Here is a 19,459-nt window from a genome sequence, read left to right on the forward strand (position 1 = left end):
AGCGCATGGTTATATCTACAGGTGTAGAGGTACAGAATAAAAGATTTATACTGAAATGTTCACAGTGCTCTAACTTTGAGCTAATTTATGAGCAAAGAGATTTTACTCTTTACTTCCCTGCTAAAATCTGCTTGTATCTAATGTTGTCATCTTCATTTGGAAGTGTCCACACCTCTTCAGGTGCAAACCCCTGGGAATGGTCAATCTGGCTCCTTACTACGTTCTCACCCCTGAAAGTCACTGGGGGTTGTAAAGTGAAGAAGTACAGATTCAGACCCTGAATAGGATATCTGAAGCTCTGGAGTTGTCATTTCTGTGGTGACTTAATTTGTGATTTTCATGTGACAATTTCATAGATTTCAGGCTTTAAATTTGTTTGAATTTTTTAATTAAATGCCTGGTTGTCTTTCAGAAAAGCATGCTTGCCACCAAATTGTTTGTAAGATGCGCTGTGTTTAAAGTAGATAAAGTGCAGAGTACCTGCTCAGGGCATGACCTTGTTGCAAAAAGCATCAGTTTTTGTTGAAGAGTAAATAGTTTTCAAAAGTATGTAAAAGAACACTATTTTGAAGTCTTCAGTTTAATGCAACCACATCAGTGTGTGTGATTTTGTATAAAACCCCAAAATACCATGGCAAAACGATGTGGGTAGACCTGCCAGGCCTTTAAAAAATGTTTTAGGGGGTTAAGCAGGAGGTGATTGTCTGGTCTTGCTTAGGCTAATCTGCAGTTTTTTTGGCTCCTAAATATTTCAGAATATGTGATCTAAACCATGATGTACTATTGATTTCCAATGCCTGTAGCAGATTTTCTGTGAGATCTAGATAGAATAAACATCTAAGGCCTACACTACCTAATTTCTCCTGTTCCTGCAATGCTACTTCTCTTGATTATTTTAGGCGTCAGGATTTCTGGCATATAGACACTTGTTCTGTCTGTTTACCATGCATTGCATAACAAGTGTCCACTTACAACTGTGAATTTCTGTTTCATGCTGTTATATAATGTTTTATGGAAATAGAAATATACATAAATACCATCACATATTCATTAATATATATATATAATAAAAAGTTGTAATTAAAACTATTACATGGCCTTTCAGGCTTTAATACGTATTGGTAAAACTCCCTTATTCTGAGCTCTCACTGAAAAGTAGAAGAGTATGTTGTAGACTTATCGACAGCTGAGGGAATACTGAGATTTAAATGAAAAAAGCTCTATTTGATGACGTCATGAGTTCACTAAAAATAAAAATACAGCACATCTCGCACAGAATCTACCTTTCTTGCAATTTCTGCCCCTAATTTCTCAGTTATTCTGTCTGCAATGCAGAATTTACATGCAAAAATAGTGTCTGCAGACAAAAATATTTGAAGGTGACTTGTCTCATCTCCAAGAGTGACATGCCTTGTTTCCTAGAGTGGGTCTGAACTCAGAATTTACAGGTAATGGCTAATTCCTGCCTGCCAGCTTCTGGTTTTGTTCCCAGTGTCCAGTTCTTTACATTAGAAAGAAAGGTAAAAGAACAAAAGAGTAAAGAGGAGATGAAAGTGCAGTGAAACCAAAACAAAATCTGTAAAGGCCGCAAGTGCTTTGATATATTATGCATTTTCTCAAAGGACTTGCTTGAAGCAAGAGCCAAAGCAAAACCTGGAAGCTGAAGATCTGTTGTGTTAGTGTCCTACCTTTGGGTTGGAAACTTTCGTTAGCTTCAGGATGTTCCTAGATTCAAAATGCTGTGTGAAAGTGAGAGGAACTGGAATTTACTTATTTGAGCATAGAATCAAGCCATAATTAGACAACTGTAATCAGTGATAGAGGAGACAAAGGACTGAGAATGCCACACAGTGCTCCCTAGAAGGGTGTCTAAATGTAAGAATGGATGAAAGGCATTAGTCAGGAAGAACAGAGTGCTACAAAGTGATGGTGAGGATTTTTAAAAGGACATGAATACAAACTTCTTTGACTGCATGGGAAACAACGGAAAAAAGATTTTGGGGGGAAGCCATCCTACTTCATACTTCTGAGCTGTTGAAGAGAACTGCCAGTGGCCTTGAAAAGGCACAGTTTCTTAATGGAAAAGAAAACCATGGAAATGCAAGATAGGAGAATGTAATGAGAGTTGCCTAGTCCTCAAACAGTGAGAAATCACTCCCTTTCTTTAGAAGACTTGGCTCAACACTTAAAGCATTGACCCCAGGCAGAAAGCAGACTGACTTGCCTCCCTTTGCAGGCCAGCCTTGCCTCTTGGTGAATTGCTTCAGGTCAGCTTGCCCAATACTATGGTCAGCTGCTGCCTGGGGTAGTGAACTCTGCTGCAGCGTAGGTTGGATTAAGGGACTTGAAAAAGGGAGCAATGGAGAGAGGCAGTGGCCAGAATCATCTATTATAAATGCAAGAGGAGAAATCATGGCTTTGTGGCTGAACTGAGTGTGTGATGTGACGCTGGATGGGAGACCTGCGGTTGAATTTCCTAATTCCTTGGCTCGTGGTGATTAGCAGCTTGCTGCTGCGGGGGTGCCGGGTCTTCATTGTTGACTGGCCTCCAACTACAAAGTGCAAAGCTGCTTTCCAGCTTCAGCCCTTCTGGCAGCAGCATTATGGTTGTTGTAAGGGGCATAGGGAAGGCAGAATAAAGCTGTGAAGCGGTCTAAGGTTGAAGCAGTGGTTACAAACCCCCAAAACAAGCCCACTTGGATAGGTTAATATTGTGAATTCCTGTCTTTTAGAAGGGGAGACCACCTCCAAATGACTCCAGGGACAGGCTGCCAAGCTCCAGGCTAATACAAATTAAAACAATTATCCTCTTAAAACTTTACGTTTATTTTGGCAATGGTAGGAAATTCTTAACTGCAAAGTGGGTTAGTCACTCAGGAGCAGTTCTGAGGAGTCCCAGAGGAAAGTGCTGGGCAATAACAGAAAGCTGAAAGCTCAACAGGTTTCTCTTTTGTCGCCCTCCAGTTCATTGTGCAGGCAGAGTCTGCAGCAGAACTTGCAAGGGACATGCAGAACTGGAGTGACGTGCTGCCTTTTATTCCTCCCTATCCTTTCAGAGTGGCTTGTTGGTTGCCTCCGAGAGTCTGAGTGTGGGAGTGATGAGGTTGGCTAAAGCACGGCTTTAGAAGTGTAACAGGAATTTGGGGACTTGGAAAAAGGTGAAAGGATGGTCCTGAGGTTATATCAGCTGGTAATGTGGGTAAAGCCTTCCCAGGGCTTGTTAGGCTGCCACAGAAATTGCTGTTACACATTGAGCTAGTGTAACTATGGGCAAATTAACTACTGAGTCTTGAAGCCTGAAGCTGTCAACTGTTACCTGTACCAGTGCCACCAAGAAGGAACACCTTCAGTGCAGAGCCAGTATTTGTGGCCGTATCAATGTGTTTGTTGGCCTTCACACAGCATGTGGTGTGTTCTGTGGAGAACAACCAGTGCTATGTGCTGAGCAGGTCATTAAGGTTGATTAGCCTGAAGTTAATCAAAGTATTCATGCTATCCTATTAATATAAAATAAAACATTGTAGTATAGCAAAAAATTATTTCTGTGCATGTATATGCATGTATACATGCAGGCATATATTTAATACATAATTTTGAAAATGTATTAAATAAAGATGTATATATAAATTAGTTTTATATCCGAAGACAGTCCAAAGTTAGGAGACCATTGGTTCACTAAATTCAGTCTCCAAACTGCTGAGGCCAGGTGTTTTTTCCAAGTTATGCTGGATTAATGCTATAGAAATACTATGTTTAAATGAAAGATTCTCTCCAAAAAGTAATGTCTTGATTTAAAGACATTAAAAAAAAATTGACTTCTCTTGGTAGCCTGGTACCCAGGTTTGTCATTCTTCTTTGTTATTCTGAGCTCTAATGTGCTTTGTTGTTGTTTGTTCAGATTCTGGTCATATCTTTCTCCATTAGATTAAGAAGTTCTGAGACAATGAGTTTCTGGATATTTGTTTCCATTAAGAAAAGGCTAATGAAAGATGTTACTAAAAACCCCAAACATTTTTCATGTAATGATGAGAATGAAGGAATGCTGTTGAATTGTCTGGTTTATACTGAATGTCATACAGCTGGGAAAGTCGAGCCTATGTCTTTGCAAGTAGGGGCTTGCTGTTAAACTGGGAGGGGGCTGGCAGCTAGCTTCCCTGCCAGCTGTGCCTGAAATCCTAGCCATCATGTGCAAATGTACATCTCATAATTTACCTGAAGATGCCATTTTTGCTCTCAGTTCTATTTTAAAAGGCAGTGCCAGAGGGAGATGGGTTACAAGTAATGGCACATGGCTCTGACAGGCCTGATGTGCAGAAACCCTGCTGGCAGCTTTGAGACGCCTCCAGGTCTGCCTGCCCCTGCTTTATTTTTCTGTCAGTCTCTGAGTTGTTGGGTTTTGTTATTTTGGGGAGTATGTTCCCATTCTGTGTTTTTTGCCCTTACTACAATTCACTACCTTGAAATACCTTAGCACTGAGGAGTTTCCACATAACCAGTATGGAGCAGACAGCTTCCCCTGCAGGCATAAATCTCTGCACTTGCAGAGATCCCCCAGAGCCCGGTGCCTGGTCATGTGTTGGCTTAGTCACTTCCAAAAGCAGCTGAATGTTCATTCACCCCGTCCTTGCTGCTAAAAGCATGCACATCTGTGTTTGTCAGTAGAAATACTTTGTCTAAAACAGGCCTGAAGGATGTACTTCCTCCTGATTCAAAGAACAGCACAGTGCTGTCAATTGCTTAAATTTATGGGTAACTACTGCTTTGTAAAGTCGTGGTAAAATAGCAGGAAGAAAATGCATTTTTAACAAAAGCAGAGGGTTAGTGAGGTATAAGCTGTTGAGCATGACTCACGGCTCTGGCTGGGGTTTCTATTTAGTGTTCAGACTGCGGTGTTTCGCTAGAGCCTTGGCTGCCTTGTATGTATTGTGACAGAGCAGTCACCAAACCACTGCCCTTTACTCCACTGGACTGGAATTGCCCTGCTGAGGGCATGGAGCCTGCCCTGTGAACAGCTGGTAGAAAACGTCCTTCAGCTGAAGGAGCAGGAGTGCCTCAGCTCTGTCCATGCTGCAGCGAGCCCCTGTGCAGCACATGTGTAGCCTGCCCTGACACCAGGAGTCTGAAGTGAGCCTGACTTCCATTTAATAGGAATGTGGAAGCAGAGCAAGTTAGGTAAGGGGCTCGTAGAGTTTTGTGCCGGGGGTTTACAGGACTTTGATTTAAAAAAAAAAAATATCTTTAGCTTCTTCCTCTGTTGGGGAAAAAAAAAAGGGGGGGGGTGAGAATGCTGATTCAGTTCTGACAGAGTCTTAGGAGAAGTGTAGAGGGCAGGAAGAATAGGCTGCTCCCTAAGGGGTGATGTGGCAGCAGGGCAGGCAGGGGCAGTGGTCTTGCTGCCAAGGGCGCAGTCCTGCAGTGCCCCAGCAAGGCGAAGAGAGCAGGTGAGGGTAATAAGCTTCATCCAGGAGCTCAGGGACCTCCAGAAAAGCCTACAGGGATGGGGCAGCTCCAAGGCCCACCAGGGAAGCGAGCTGGATGGGTTGGTGTGGGACACGGGCAGAGCTGCTTGGGAAAGGACTTTCTATCTCATGGCTTACTCACTACAAAGAGCTACAAAATCAGGGAGGAAATGTATGATTTCTTGAGTTTTTGCTGTAGGAAAAAAAAAAAATAGCATCCCTAACTGGAAAATGCTTTGAAGTAATTTTAGAGCTGCTTCTCCATGATTATGACTAGGTGAGATCTGTGAGGCAGAGCAGGTTGTATCTGGGTTCCAACTGAATTTTAAAAGTGGCTGTCCACAAGTGAAATGAATCCCAGGGGCTTTTTCAGGATGTTTTGTGACTTTTGGCATTTCAGTGATCAATTATGAAATGTTAATGGGAAGGGTCAGTATATTCTTCCAGCTTGTGTGATACTTGCCAGGTTGTCACCTACATATGTAACGGTTCATGAACAGAAATAGATGTGTTTACAAATGACCTATGATAAGTTTAAGGTTGCCAGTCTGAAACTGAATTGAAAGAAGAGTAAGTAGGTTTAAGGATAAAAAAAATTGTTTCTGTTTTTCTGACAGTGATGTAGTCATTGGGGAATGGATTTACACGGGCAAGAACAAAACAAGAAGTTGTGCAGAACTCTTTAAAACCCACCAGATGTGCAGGGTTTTGTAGGTTTACGGTCTTACTGTTACAGAAGGTATGCTGGTGGATTGGCCAGTGTTGCACAACATACACGTAAGTTGGAGACGAACAGGAAACTCTTGCAGTCATCAGTAGAAATGTGATTTAGCAAGCTCAGAGCTGGAAAGACCCATTGCAAGTGTTCTTCTGGTGTATAAATGTTTGGAAACCTTTGTATTAAATACAGATGTTAGAGCATGCAGTTTGGGTCAGTCTTGACACAGAATCCAGAAGTCTTGAAGGAGTGGTTATTTGAGGATGCTTAAAGCAGTAAGTGCTTAAATTCCCTGGGTTGAAGTTACTGCAACACTCAGGAGGAATTCCTGGCAGTCCCGAAAACAACAGAGTATTTGCACCACTAGTGTAAGATGTCTGTGGCAGACCATACATCCCTGCAATGTGTCGTCAGATCCTGTGGTCCTGAGAAGGTTGCCAGGTGTCTGCAAAACTGAAATTCTAGCATTTTTCAGTTACAATTACTCTGATTTATGCCTTAACGTGTTAACTGTGGTGCAGAACTAGTTAGGAAGGCAGTTAATGGTGGCTGAAGGGAACAAGGATGCTCAGAAGGGAGATATCAATCTTTTCTTTTGGCAGTAGTAGTGATTCATCCAGGTGACAATACTCTAGTGGGTGATATTGGTGGTAGGGGGATGGTTGGACCAGATGATCTTGGAGGTCTTTTCCAACCTTCTGATATGTGGGGCCATATCATCTCTGTAATGCAAGCTGCTGCCGTTTCATCTTAGAACAAACAGAAAAATTAACCCAGGTTTCTAAATAAGTCCAGTATACAGTTATATACTGGGGCAATATTGCCCTTCCTTTGAGGTATCCACTGTAACATGCTACTGAATTTCTTATTCCAAATGATACGAGAAAGCATGGCCATGAGAAATGTTGACAGTGTAATTTGATTTTATTTGTATCATTGGCACTTCATGTGTGGGACACTTTTTTGTTTTTAAATGAGAAACATTCCATCAAATGGGAAAAGAACACTTTCTGTTGCCCAATGCATAAGCAGAAAACCTAACCAAACAAAAACCCAATATTAGAAAGAACGGAAAAATAAAACAAGTTAAACAATAATACTTGGCTTTTATGTATAACGCATTGACTTCAAAAATCTGAGTCTTCTGTCCATATAAACAAGTTACAGAGTAGTAACAAAGTGCATGAAGCAAATTGCTAAACTTAACTACGGTATTAAAATAAAAAGTACTTTAAAACAATACTTTAATACAGTTTCTTGCCATGATTCCATCATGCATCAACACAAATCAAATCCCGAGGCAACCTGTGCCTTTGACAGTCTTTCTGTATTATGTAAATAAATGGAAGTAATGATCAAACTCTCAAGAGGGTGAAAAACATCAGGACAAACCAACTATTTATAAAAGAGTTGTATTAAAAAAAATATATATCAAAGTGCACTGCTGGTACATCTCGCATCTCATTTGAGGCTATTTGGGATGTATGTAAGATAACACAGGCCTGATCCAGTCTCCAATGGTTTCAATGCTTTCTTTAAGCACCAGGGGAATAAAGAACGAGGGGTGTTCTGTTACTAGCATTACTATTACTAGCATGAAAAACTGAAAACTTGTACCAGAATATATACGTAAACATCTCTTGTATACTGAGGAGGCAACCACTTTTAAATTATCTGATGTGTACAGTACTGGTACTTAATGTTTTGGTGCCAGTACCAGACTGGTCCAGTAATTAGCATTCAGATCTATTTCTAATTACAGATAAGGCATATAACAAAAAAGTAAATATTTGGTTATTAATATTTCATACAGTTCAGCAACCCAACCAGTCAGAATTTATCTTGCCAATTTTAACAATCTTCAAACTCTTGTCTTCCATTTGTAGATAATACTGGTCTTTGAAAAAGTAGGTGTACCCTGTGAAGGTAAATAAAACAGTATGCTTAGATTACGGAGTGCGGAACTCTTGATCAAAGCTTCTTTGTTTGATTTCACAGAGCTTAATGAACTGTAAGAGCTTATTCGTGAAGCATTTGCATACATTAAAAAAGTTTTATTTAAAAAATAAATAGAAATTCCCATTCTGGAGAACAAAGGTCTTGTCCTAAATAGAACCTGAAGTCGCTTTACCATTTTGTGAGCCAGAATTTTCTGGGTAGAAATATTTGCTGGCAAAATTGCTGTAGAAACTGTAATCAAGTTGGGACTCGTGATATTAGCGATGTTTCCAAACTTCTACACATATCTGTGCAAAATATGAGGCCATGCCGTGGGCCAGGCCCTCAGCTGAAGTTGCTAGGAGTGCTTTTTTTTTTTTAATTATTATTATTAAAAAAGAAGAGCAAAACACCACCTGTTTGTGATCAAGGTGAACATCATACTCTAGTTCCTGCTATGCTAGAGCAGGAGGATGCTGAAAGAGTGCTGTGGCTGCGTGCTAATCCTGAACAGCCTACAGAACAGTCAAGAGGCTGGGAAATTTTCAAGCACCAGGGACAGGCCTGGTCATAGCCTTTGGTGCTGGACATCTTGTGCCTCAGGCGTGGGGTGGCTGGAGATGCTTTAGTCACTGTCTTAAACTATGCTAAATAAAAAATTTGCCAGGAGGCTGATTATTTTTATTTTTTTTTTCCCCATGCCCATATCAGAAAACTAAAGTAAACCCGGATCTGAGGCTGTGACGTGTGGAGATCAAAGTGACTGCGTCATTGGTAGCTCTTCTCCATTTATATAACAGCCTGACGGTTGTGTAGTGGGCTTCCAGGGCAGTACAACAAAGAAATGGAAAGCACTCAGATGCTTCAAGACACTTTGACAAGACATGCATAGCCTTATTATTTGCTTTTACTATTTTTAAGAAAATAGCAAGGAAGAAAAGAGGAAAAATCCAACTGAACACTGATTTTTGCCTTGTTTAGTTTTTGCAAAGTGTTCAGCATCAAGGAAGTAAACGATAAAGAAGAGTAGTAGGTTGAAATTCAATGAGCTTTGTGAAAAGGAAATGTTAGCAAAACTATTATTATTTATTTGTATAAAAGTATTCCAGGAGAGGTTATTTTCTGTAAAAGTTTAATCTAAAATAGTTTGAGCTGTGATTAATAGGGTATTTATCAACTGATGTTCAATGGAAAAAGAGAGTCCAGAAAGTTAGTTTGATCTAGTAGTTTGCAGATCTGAGCAGCAGTGGCTCTTACTTCAATTCCTTGTGGTCTGTAAGTATCTAATAAGCGTCACAGGAGACAAATAAGAGACCTTGTTAGAGACTTAAATCAGATTATAGCTTACCACTGTCACCGAGACCCAGGACAGCATCTAGGTTATCTGGAACTCCATTCCAGGAATCCGCAATGAATTTAGGGGATGCAAGCTCCATTTTTTTCTTTTCTTCATTGTACCTGAAGCAAATTATATCTCTGCGTTACATATCTGTATTTAATGTAGACATTTAGCATAATTTTTCAGGGAGTCCTCATGTGACCGTATAAAACAATCAAACAGAAAAGATAACCAAGACGGTAACATTGTTTACATTTAATTATTATTATTCCTAATTCCTTTAAAACCCTGTGAAATCCTTTCTTCTGGAACTGTGATTTGTGCTACATTGAAATTTTGCTAAGCAAAACATTTTCCAGAAATAGAGCTTTAAAATTCCAAACATAATTCTAGGAAGGGTGACTGTTTTCAGGCAGCAACTGACATATGGAGATATCAGATTTTAATGAGAAATTAATATATTAAAAAAAAATATCTTATTTAACAAGTTAAGCTTGTAGTCCATGTAATTGATGGATGGCTATTAAATTACAAATTCCACCCTAATTCTTCCCTTAATTTTTTGTTAAAAAACCCTATTGTTTTCTCACAGTCCTTTTTCTCTTTGTGATGTTCAAGAGGTAAATGCCATGTTAAAATGCATGCATTTATTTGAAAAACACAAAGGCTTTGGTGCACTGCTTTGAAGAGGAAGCCTCATCTGATGCTAATCCACACAACTCCGAGGAATTAAGGTTTAGTTTTCAGTGTCCTTCAAAAGTGAGTGGGCCTGTGTGCATCCACGTTGATAGACGATCAGTTGTTTCATTGACTCTGTTTCCCACTGTACAAGGTGAAGGTAGATCAGTGTGGAGTCATTTCTGCACACCCCCAAGTAATCCAGAATCTCCATCTCCGTACACAGGGAATAAATGTCCCAGATATGCAAGATCCTTAACTGTTCAGAGGAAAGTAGCAAGACAGCAGCCTGGTTTCCCCTTTTTCCTGATGTATAGATTGCAGTCATTGCTGGGCTGGAGCAGGGGAGATGTCCCGAGGAGCAGTAACACAGGACATGCCTTGAAGCAGGCTTCCAATGCGTGAGACATCAGTCCCTCCACCACCACCTCTTCAAAAAGGGCAGGCTTCAGACAGCTCTTCTGGGACCGGCGCTGGCAGGAGGGAAGTGTTATGGTCGTGTGTTCTGCTTCTCCGCATCTGTAGGTACCTTGGGTCACTTTTTCCTTACTGCACTATGAAACTACTTGGATTTTATCCAAAGGTACACTGGTACAACTGAGCAGTAGGTTGGTTAAAATCAATTTATATAATGAATTTAAATTACTTCCTGTATTTTCTTTGGATATTTAAAGAAAATCTTAGTGTCTTCTTGCGCAGATTTAAAACTTGAGCTGTGGAATTTGAGCCAGCTCCGTTTCTTCTCCCTCACATAACTTCACTTTGTTCAACAATCTCGTTATAATAACGCTAAAATAGCTCGGGGCTGGATGAAGGGAGAGGAGGAGGCTTCCAAAAATCCATTAAAAGCAAGTGTGATAATAGCAAAAAAAAAAAAAAAAAAAAAAAAAGGATTATGGTATGAAACTGTTTTGATTCTATGTAGCAAAGTCCTTTAATAAAATGAAACAAGCACATTCTTAAATGTTACTGCATCTGTTGGGGATGCATTTTTTTTCTCAAATATTTGTCAACAGTTTGCTTTCATCTTTAAACGTATAGAAATTCCTTAAGCTTATTTTGATTTCTTAACAATAAATTATGCATTCTGGAATGCATAGGAGTACGGTCTGAGATTAGTGATGAATTACGTGGAGGCCCTGGAGTGCAGTTAATCACAACAGTGGTTGGTACAGAGGAGCCCAGCAGTTTTGCTACCTCATAGTCTGTAGGCTCTGATAGGAATCAGAAGTATTGCAAATGGCGGTATTAAAACTACTTGAAATAATTTAACAAAATGGTCTGTGACATTAAAAGATGAATAATGTTCTTTAGCTTTTAAGTTCTTTTTTTCCTTTAAATTATAGAGGAGAGTAGAGTCTTCAAAGTAATTGAAAGAAAGTTATGATTAAGTGGCACTTGTAAAAGGGTATTTTATTTACTTACAGGACTCCACAGCCATTAGGATATAAAAAAGACACTCATCCAATTTGATAATAACATGAAATTAATGTACATATAAAATGGACTCAATTTCACTGACACTTCCTTTGATATTTTATATAGATCATCTCTCAGAAGGGACCCTTATAGCTTGGAGAATCTTTTAGATTTCTCTTGCTGTTTCTATTTTTTAGCTTTCCTCTAAATTGTCAGTTAATGAGTGATTCAGTTTTCAGCCTGTTGCTTAATGGTGGCATTCCTGGAGTACAGTCCTGTTCCTGGAAGAGACCTCGGATGGTGAAAGCAGAAGTTAGTGTCTCTGTTCTGGTCTCACACCGTTCTGATAGGCAGCACAGAGGTAATTCACCCAGTTCATCAAAGCACCAAGGCACGTCTGCTTTGTAAGATCATCTTTTGTGCCAAGTCTTCCTGCCAGCTAAGACGGTAAAATTCCATTAAATAAGCTTAGTACACTCTTCATCAGGTGCAACGCAGGATATTTATTTCTAACACTGCAGTAGTCTTGGGGCATTTTCAAGACATTCCTTCTTCATCTCTGAGTCTGATACCTTTCCTGGACAGAGCGTGTTCTTGTAGCAGGTCACCTGCACCTTGATTGCAGTTTAGATACCTTGAAATTTACTTAGAAATATAGCTCAGTGCCCAGCTCTGTCACGGATTGCTGTATAACCTTAGTCAAGCCCATGTGTCTTCCTTTTTTATGCTTTGTCTATCTAAAACATAAAGCCTTGGGTGGAATTACTGGGTGCTGATTATACTAACACAGATCCCATGCTGGTTAGGGTGTCTCGGCCACATCACAATATGATAATTGTTTTAATAAAAAGGTGCGAGTTTACTTGCTTATGTTGCATCATATTTTGCTTCTCAAACAGTCTTTTGAACAGGAACCCTAGTGCAAGTACACATTTACAGGCATTTGTGGGTATTTGTGGACTTCTTTGCAACAAAACTTCCCTGATCGCGCACTGGAAACATGAAAAGGATTGCAGAGACTGTCAAAACGCATTGAAGCTGCGATTTTTTTTCCCGAAGTACTAACAGACTTCTTGCAGTTTGTTCAGATCTCCTCAGTGCCAACTCTGAGTAAAGCAAACGTGTGAGTGACTGGTACATCAGCTGCCAAGAGGATTACAGTCATCCCCACATCCCCAGTGAGCTTTGCTAGCTGCAGGTTGGTGTTTCTTTTGCATACAGCACCTTCAGACCTGATGGCTTAGTGAAAGAATTTCAAAGGCAATCTCGCTTCAAGTGACTGATGATCAGCATTTTTTTTTTTGGAAGTCCTTTCAGAGCTTTCTCCTAGTTGTGAGCTGGTGACAGGAACAACTTGCCCCTTGTAAGAGCCTGGGACTGATGTGGGACAGTTGCTGGGACGCAGGGCTGGAGGGATAGGTTGTTGGTGGTGAGCAGCCTGGCAGAGACACCAGATCTCCCCTTCCCTAGCAAGCTGTTATCTCAAATACATGCTAGATTCCCACTACTGTATTGGAGTGCTCTCCAGCCATACCCCTGCCTCAGCATCCTCACTCACTACCGCTGTCAATGCTGTCCCAGCAGCCCTCTTTTTTTTTTTCCAGAGGATGAAACCTGTGAGTCTGACTCCTTCCTCCTGCACGTGAGTGTGCATTCAGCCCTAGAGATACAAGCTAACAACGTCCCACCACCACCACTTCTATGCCTCTTACTTCCAGTATCTGTCTCCAGCAAAAATATACGTCTTCTTGTTTCTGCCCCAGTTAAAAGCTGCATCGACGTGTTGCACGTCAGGCGGTAGTCCCAGGCTGGTGAGTTTCTTTGGATAGCCCCTATCCAAGTTGCTGGCTGTATAAACCCAGTACTCATTTCCTAAGAAAGGGAAGAAACAAACTCTGATTATTGATCAAATACAGAGGAATATTTCTTCTTTTGTACTGTGATATGGGAATTTTTGTTGTACTAATTATAATACTAGACTCTCTAATATTTTTCCATCTATGAAACACTAGAGTGCAGTTGTACTGTGATCACAGTTTCTGCTTTTGCCTTAAATTGTAGCTTGATCTTAGTAAAATATCACCTCAGTGTGCTTTTTCTTCCTCTTTCTTCTTGTCTGTCTCATTTTTCTGAACTCTTAGGGAAAGACTTCCTAATGTGCAGCTCTTTACCTTTTATTTTTTATTTTTTAAAAAACACAAACAAACAACAGTTGGCATATTGTAAAAATAAATTGTTAATATTGGTAACTTTTTGTATGGTGAAGATGGGCTGAAACTAGACATGGGCACCTGAAGGTTAAATGCAGAAATTCATTATTCATTTGTTTTATTCTGCCATTTGTCTCCTTGGCTTGTTTTATTCAGTGATTTTATTGAGCAATTACCAGGAAGCTTTTGCCCAGAGTTCCTATTTCTGTTGTCTTTTGTCATATGACATTTTCTAATGTCTTTCCAAATATGTGCTGGTGGAAGATGGTCTGATTTTGCATTCTTTATGTGGAATTGTAATTTACTTAGTAAACACCCCAACTGGATTCACTTAACACCATGGAAAGTTTTGTTCATGAAGGGATGTCTCTTGGATCCTGTGATATAGTTAGTGGGAAGGAAAGTCAAATATTTAATGAGACAGGTGTAAAGGGCAGTATTTGAGAAATACTTAAAAAAAAAAAAAAAAAAAAAAGTGAAATTGCCATTTCACCATTCAGGAGCAAAGGGTGGCTCTCGCCAGCAAGTATTTTCAGACAGCTGAGTTTCAGGTGACTTTCAAACCAATCTTTGATGGCTTGATAGTTCTTATTTACTTAAAGCAGGTTAGTTACATTTTTCTGGAAAACATAACAAGGGGACTGACATAGGTGAGAGAGAGGGAGAGAGATGCAGATGTAATAGGATTAAGTGTAGTATATGCAATATTGAAAGTGTTTTGACTTGGCTGAAATAAAACATTTTAAAGTGTTTCTTTCCCCCATGTAAACTAAAGCAAACAGCCTTTGAGACATGTGGAATAGATTATCATTACTCTTTTCCATCCTGTACAGAAAACGTACAGCAGCATCGGCCATATGGTTTTTACATGATTGGAGATGTTTAGTCATGTTTTTAGGAGATACTGCAGCCCAGTTTTTGCTGGCTCAGTCTGTCATGTTGAAAGCAGCCTCCCAGCTCTGCTAACTCGGCCAGCACAGCTGAACCATGTGTGTGCTTTAGGGTGGCCAGAGCAGCCCTTCCCCTGCTCTTCCCGTCCCGTGGAGGCGACAAGCATGACTGCCTCTGTCCTTGCTGGTGAGCCACCAAGGCAGGTCCTGGGGAGCCAGAGCAGAAGTCAGCCTCTGGCAAAGGAGGAGAAGGCTGGGGAAGGCATGGGAAAAAAGGATGCAGTCTTCTCAAGCAACCCGGACAGACAATAGCTTAAAATGAGAGGAAAAGGAAGAAACACAGGGTGAAAGAGAGCTCCCACTGTTGCTGTTGCGTTGCTTTGTGTTTGAAGTACTAATCCCTGTTTAGTTCTGCTTGTTGGTGAATGTATCCTTCGAGGGGCCTGTGGCTCCCCTGTGCTGTAGTTGTAATGGGGCTGAATGCTGGTCAGAGCCTTTAGACCCAGCCTTTGCTGGCACGGGGCGTTTGAGATCTGCCACCCCTACCAGCGGCTGTACTGGCTCCCAGGCAGGCCGTGCCCTGGCCCAGTTACAAGTCAGAGGAAACCAAGCCGAACACAACACTTATGCAAATGACTACTTACATTTTAAAGCTAAAAAACAGTACCTGAAAAAAATACAGCCTTCTCGTCCTGAGGGGCCTCGTAGACAGCATCAATTTTCTCTGGTAGATCAGGCCAGAATGTAGCAACAAGAAGAGGACCCGTGGGTTTTCCTCGAGGGTTTACAGTCCTCCACATGAATCTGAGCAGAACACAAAATTGTATGAGATTTACAATGAACTAATTCACCAGCACATCTGTTTCTCATCATTCCTGGCAAAGGCCACGTGCGCGTGCATGCATGTGTGCGCGCCCACATCAGCAGCAACACACACTTATAACTGTTTTCCTACAGCAACTGGAAAGCCAAACTGTTCACTTAGAAGTGTGTTGCTGAAACAGTTGCACGATGAGCTGCATGCTGGACTGCAGACGAAATAGCTTACACTGATTGCTTTGGAGTTCACGTTGCTTTTTCCATCAGAGCAAAATGCAGTCTGTGCTTTGATTATACAAATAAACTCATTTACAGGGCATTTAAACTATTAAAGCTCTCCTGTTGTTGTGTATGGAACAGATGGATGAGTGTTTGACAAAAGCAGAGATCTGTATTCCATGAATTGCTCTTGCAATTACTGTTGTAGTGACTAAAAGTTCAGATTTAATAACAGTATATCAAACTGCTTGGAAGTGAGCTGGGCTGTAAAAGGAACTGCCAGCTCTAAAAATGTTCATTAGAGAAATGCAAAGGGTGATTTATTGGCTACTTTATGGATAAGTAGGATCATCATTTGATTTAAGCTTTAAAAAGCTGTAATTATCTTTAAGTGGCAGAGCTTTGTACTGAGGGCTTTTGGTATTAAAAATAGCTCTGCAGTTTCTTCCTCCATAGAACAAACAACTTTTTTCCCTCAGAAGAACAAAAGTTGTGCTGTTGTCATAAACGAAACTCAGCAGGCTAGTGATACCACTAAGTATAGTGATACCACCAAGCTGTAGCTATTAAATTATAAGGTCAAACAGCTTTCACCATTATTATGTTGCTGAAGATCGAGATGCTACTGGCACCTTAGTTTTTGGAGACTGCAAATTGTCATTACTCGTTCCTACCCAGAATAAGCAAAAGCTTGAGAAACTCAGGAGCTGAAATTGAATTTTGCTTTTGCCTAAAACTTGGAGCATCAGTCCTAAATTTATACAATAAATTGCTGTGTTTTTATCAACAGAAATTTGACTTGAAACAAACAACATTAGCTAGGACAAATAAAACATTTTGAAATGCATTTGCAAGTGTAATTAGCTGCCGCATACTGAATTATGATCATCTGTAGTGTTTGATATGAAGAAGAGTGCAACTGGCAAAGTGCGTCTTTTTTTCTCTTAATTAAAAATACATATTAATTTAACCTGACATATGGTACTAATAATTAAGATAGTAGATAAACTTACTCTCATTTTTAAATCTATTTTTAACATGTAAAAAAAATTTCTGAGTATATCGCATCATTTTCATTTAAAAAAGAGGCAAAGAATAGGGCGGTTAGCTAATTACTCTTATTTGTGATAGTTTTTCGGCATACATGAAACACTGTAAAAGGTAATGATAAAATATATTTTGTGCATCTCATCTTAGACAGAAAAGCATATCCAATATGATATGAAATAGAAATCCGTGTAACAAATTTTCCCAACACTTCATTCGTAACAGTATCTCCTTAAAGGAAGAAGGAAAAAAAAAGCTCCTTTGAAAAGCCAGGTTACAGGATTCTCAGTCAAGTTTGGACCTGATTCATGGCTGAGTCAGCACTAATAATTGCTATCTGCATGAATTCAAAACTTCCTGGAGTCGATGGAGACTTGAACACTGGGTTTTTTTGGTTTTTTTTAATTAAAGACCACATTTCAAGGGACTTGTTAAAATGGTGAGGTTTTCTGTGGGAAGGGAAGCTTTGTCAAAGTTGAATTTTCTTTTGTTTCTGAATTGGGTAAGAGGTATTTTTATTTCTACTCTTGTCATTGAGGAAATGGTGAAATTAATTTCGCTTTCTCATTTCACTTGAAAATGTTAAAACGTTTTAAGTCATTCAGGTTATATTTTAATATTAGGTTTGTAGACAGAATTCATGCTTTTTATATATTACATATTTATGCTTTTTATATTATATTTTAACGTAATCAATGTCATTATTATTATTTATTATGATTATGTGCAGCTATGTAAAGGGACCAAATCAGTGGGTCGTATTTAGACACTGGTTGCTTGGAGAATTCTGTGCCCAGTGGAAAGGCTCAACTGTTGGGTGTATATTCCCTTTGATTTCTTTGGTTTGAGATGTGATTTGTGGGGAAGAGAAAAACAATTTTTTAAAAAGAATTCATCTGATCTGACCTCCTTTTTGCTACTTGCTCCCTATGGCTGTGTAATGTGACAGTTGGATGCTAGGGTCATTTCAGTGAATCATAGAAGTCACACGACATGATAGACATTTTGCTTTTTGGATTCCAAAAGTGAGTCATAATGTTGCTTGCCTGGTATTTTGAATGCTGCAAGACTGACAGGCAAATCTGTTCTAGAGGAAAACAAACAATTGTCTGCTTTTGCTGAACGTTGGGTAGAGAATGAGCCAGTTTGAACAGATTGGTTTAGTATTTGTGTAGTGAGCAAAAAGGACATCAGGATGCTGTGAACACTGTGGAACTTGCAAGGTTTCTTCATCACTGTAAGAATGTGTTTTTCCTTTTGAAAGCACTGAGATGAGGTAAATAATTTAGCTCTCTGACTATGCTAGCAGAAGTTTTTGCACTGTTTTTGGCAAACTTGTTAAGCCAGGGTGGTGGGGCCAGCTCTGCACTGCTTACTGGAGGGGCCCAGCACTGGCTTCCTGCGAGGCTGATCTGCTGGTACAGTGGGGCCCTTTCTGGGCCAAGAGAGGGCTATTGCTAGCCATTACTAGGGATCCAGGATCACTGGGTTGTATGGAATCTGGGCCTGCTGCTGATAGGGCCCAGAGGAATAGTACAGAAGGTATCCTAGGTGTCCCCATGGACGTGTTGAATGAATCCTTTTTGCGCATAGCGGTCGTAATAGAAATGGGTAATGTTAAAAATTCCCAGTTAGAAGAATATAATCCCAGTTTCTGCATTGCTGAAACACAAAGAATGCAATACAGATTGTAAACACTCAAATCCAAAACAACCTGTCTAGGAGCAATGAAAAGGTGAATTTTAAGACGTCCATCAGCTTCAGATGCTTGCCTATGCTTGTATATGCTAGGAGATGTTTGATTCGGGCATATGCGTTGAATATACACGGGCCCAGATCTTCAGTTGCTTTGGGAGAATGTTCAGAGCAACTGATGGTAAATGATTTAAAGTTGGACATTGATTTATGGCAGGGAAGAAAGAGCTTTTGTGTCTCTCAGGCATGGTGCTGCCAAGTCTCATAGTCTTTAGGAGAAGCTGTTCAGTGCTGAGCAGCTGGGCAATAACAGGGCCCTGGCAAAGGAGCTGAAGTTGTGCAGCCACCTTGTCCTATCAGGAACACCTCTGCTCTTGCACAAGAAAAGCCTCTTGTGTCTTCTGCTTTGGGGCCTTTGCCCTCCTGCTGCCTATCCTGATCATCAACATCTCTGATGTGTCGTTACCGCAGCCCTGAGTTACATAATGCTGTTATTAATGAGTTTTGGACTCGTCCTGTATTAAACCATTCAAAGACAAGATTTGCTGACAGATTTCCATAATTGCGTCTTTAGGAACACAGGAAAAGGACAGGCCCCCTTCAGGCCAGGCCATCGTAATGATTACACTGAAGTTTTCCTAAAACAGTCTCTGGTGGGGGAGGCATTAGAGGTTATTGCCACTAGCTCTGGGTGGTGTGCTTCTTTTGGGGTGTGTTTTTAGAAGTTCGGATTAGAAGTTTTCCTGCAGTCAGATTTGAAACTTTCCTCCGGATTGCAGAGTATGTGGAATGAAATCAGGAAGGATAGCGCCTCCAGAGCTCTACTTCACCAAAAGTAATGGGGTTTCCAGTGCCGAGTTACAATCCTTGTAGTTCTTGCTACAGTCAGCATCCGGAAATATTTTATAGGGAGTGAATCCTTGTTTGGCAGGCAATAGACTGACTAATGCATCTCTTCCATTGCTAATTTTGTGATTAATATTACAGATGTGTAAATCTCTAAGGATTTGGGGGGAGGGAGGGGCCAG

General features: G+C 40.3%; 1 protein-coding gene across 1 annotated transcript in view; it reads right to left on the reverse strand.

The window, feature by feature from the left end:
- Positions 1 to 7,082: 7,082 nt before the first annotated feature.
- Positions 7,083 to 19,459, reverse strand: part of MMP2 (matrix metallopeptidase 2) — a 35,841-nt gene continuing 23,464 nt past the window's right edge. Inside the window, exons 10-13 of the mRNA XM_080553026.1 lie at positions 15,319 to 15,455; positions 13,264 to 13,423; positions 9,464 to 9,573; positions 7,083 to 8,095 (exon numbers count right to left, since the gene is read on the reverse strand). Of these exons, the coding sequence (XP_080409152.1) occupies positions 7,992 to 8,095; positions 9,464 to 9,573; positions 13,264 to 13,423; positions 15,319 to 15,455 (511 nt within the window). The 3' untranslated portion in view covers positions 7,083 to 7,991. The remainder of the gene's footprint in view (positions 8,096 to 9,463; positions 9,574 to 13,263; positions 13,424 to 15,318; positions 15,456 to 19,459) is intronic.

This window comes from Anser brachyrhynchus, assembly GCF_964034855.1.
Source record: "Anser brachyrhynchus genome assembly, chromosome: 12".
Lineage (NCBI taxonomy): Eukaryota > Metazoa > Chordata > Aves > Anseriformes > Anatidae > Anser > Anser brachyrhynchus.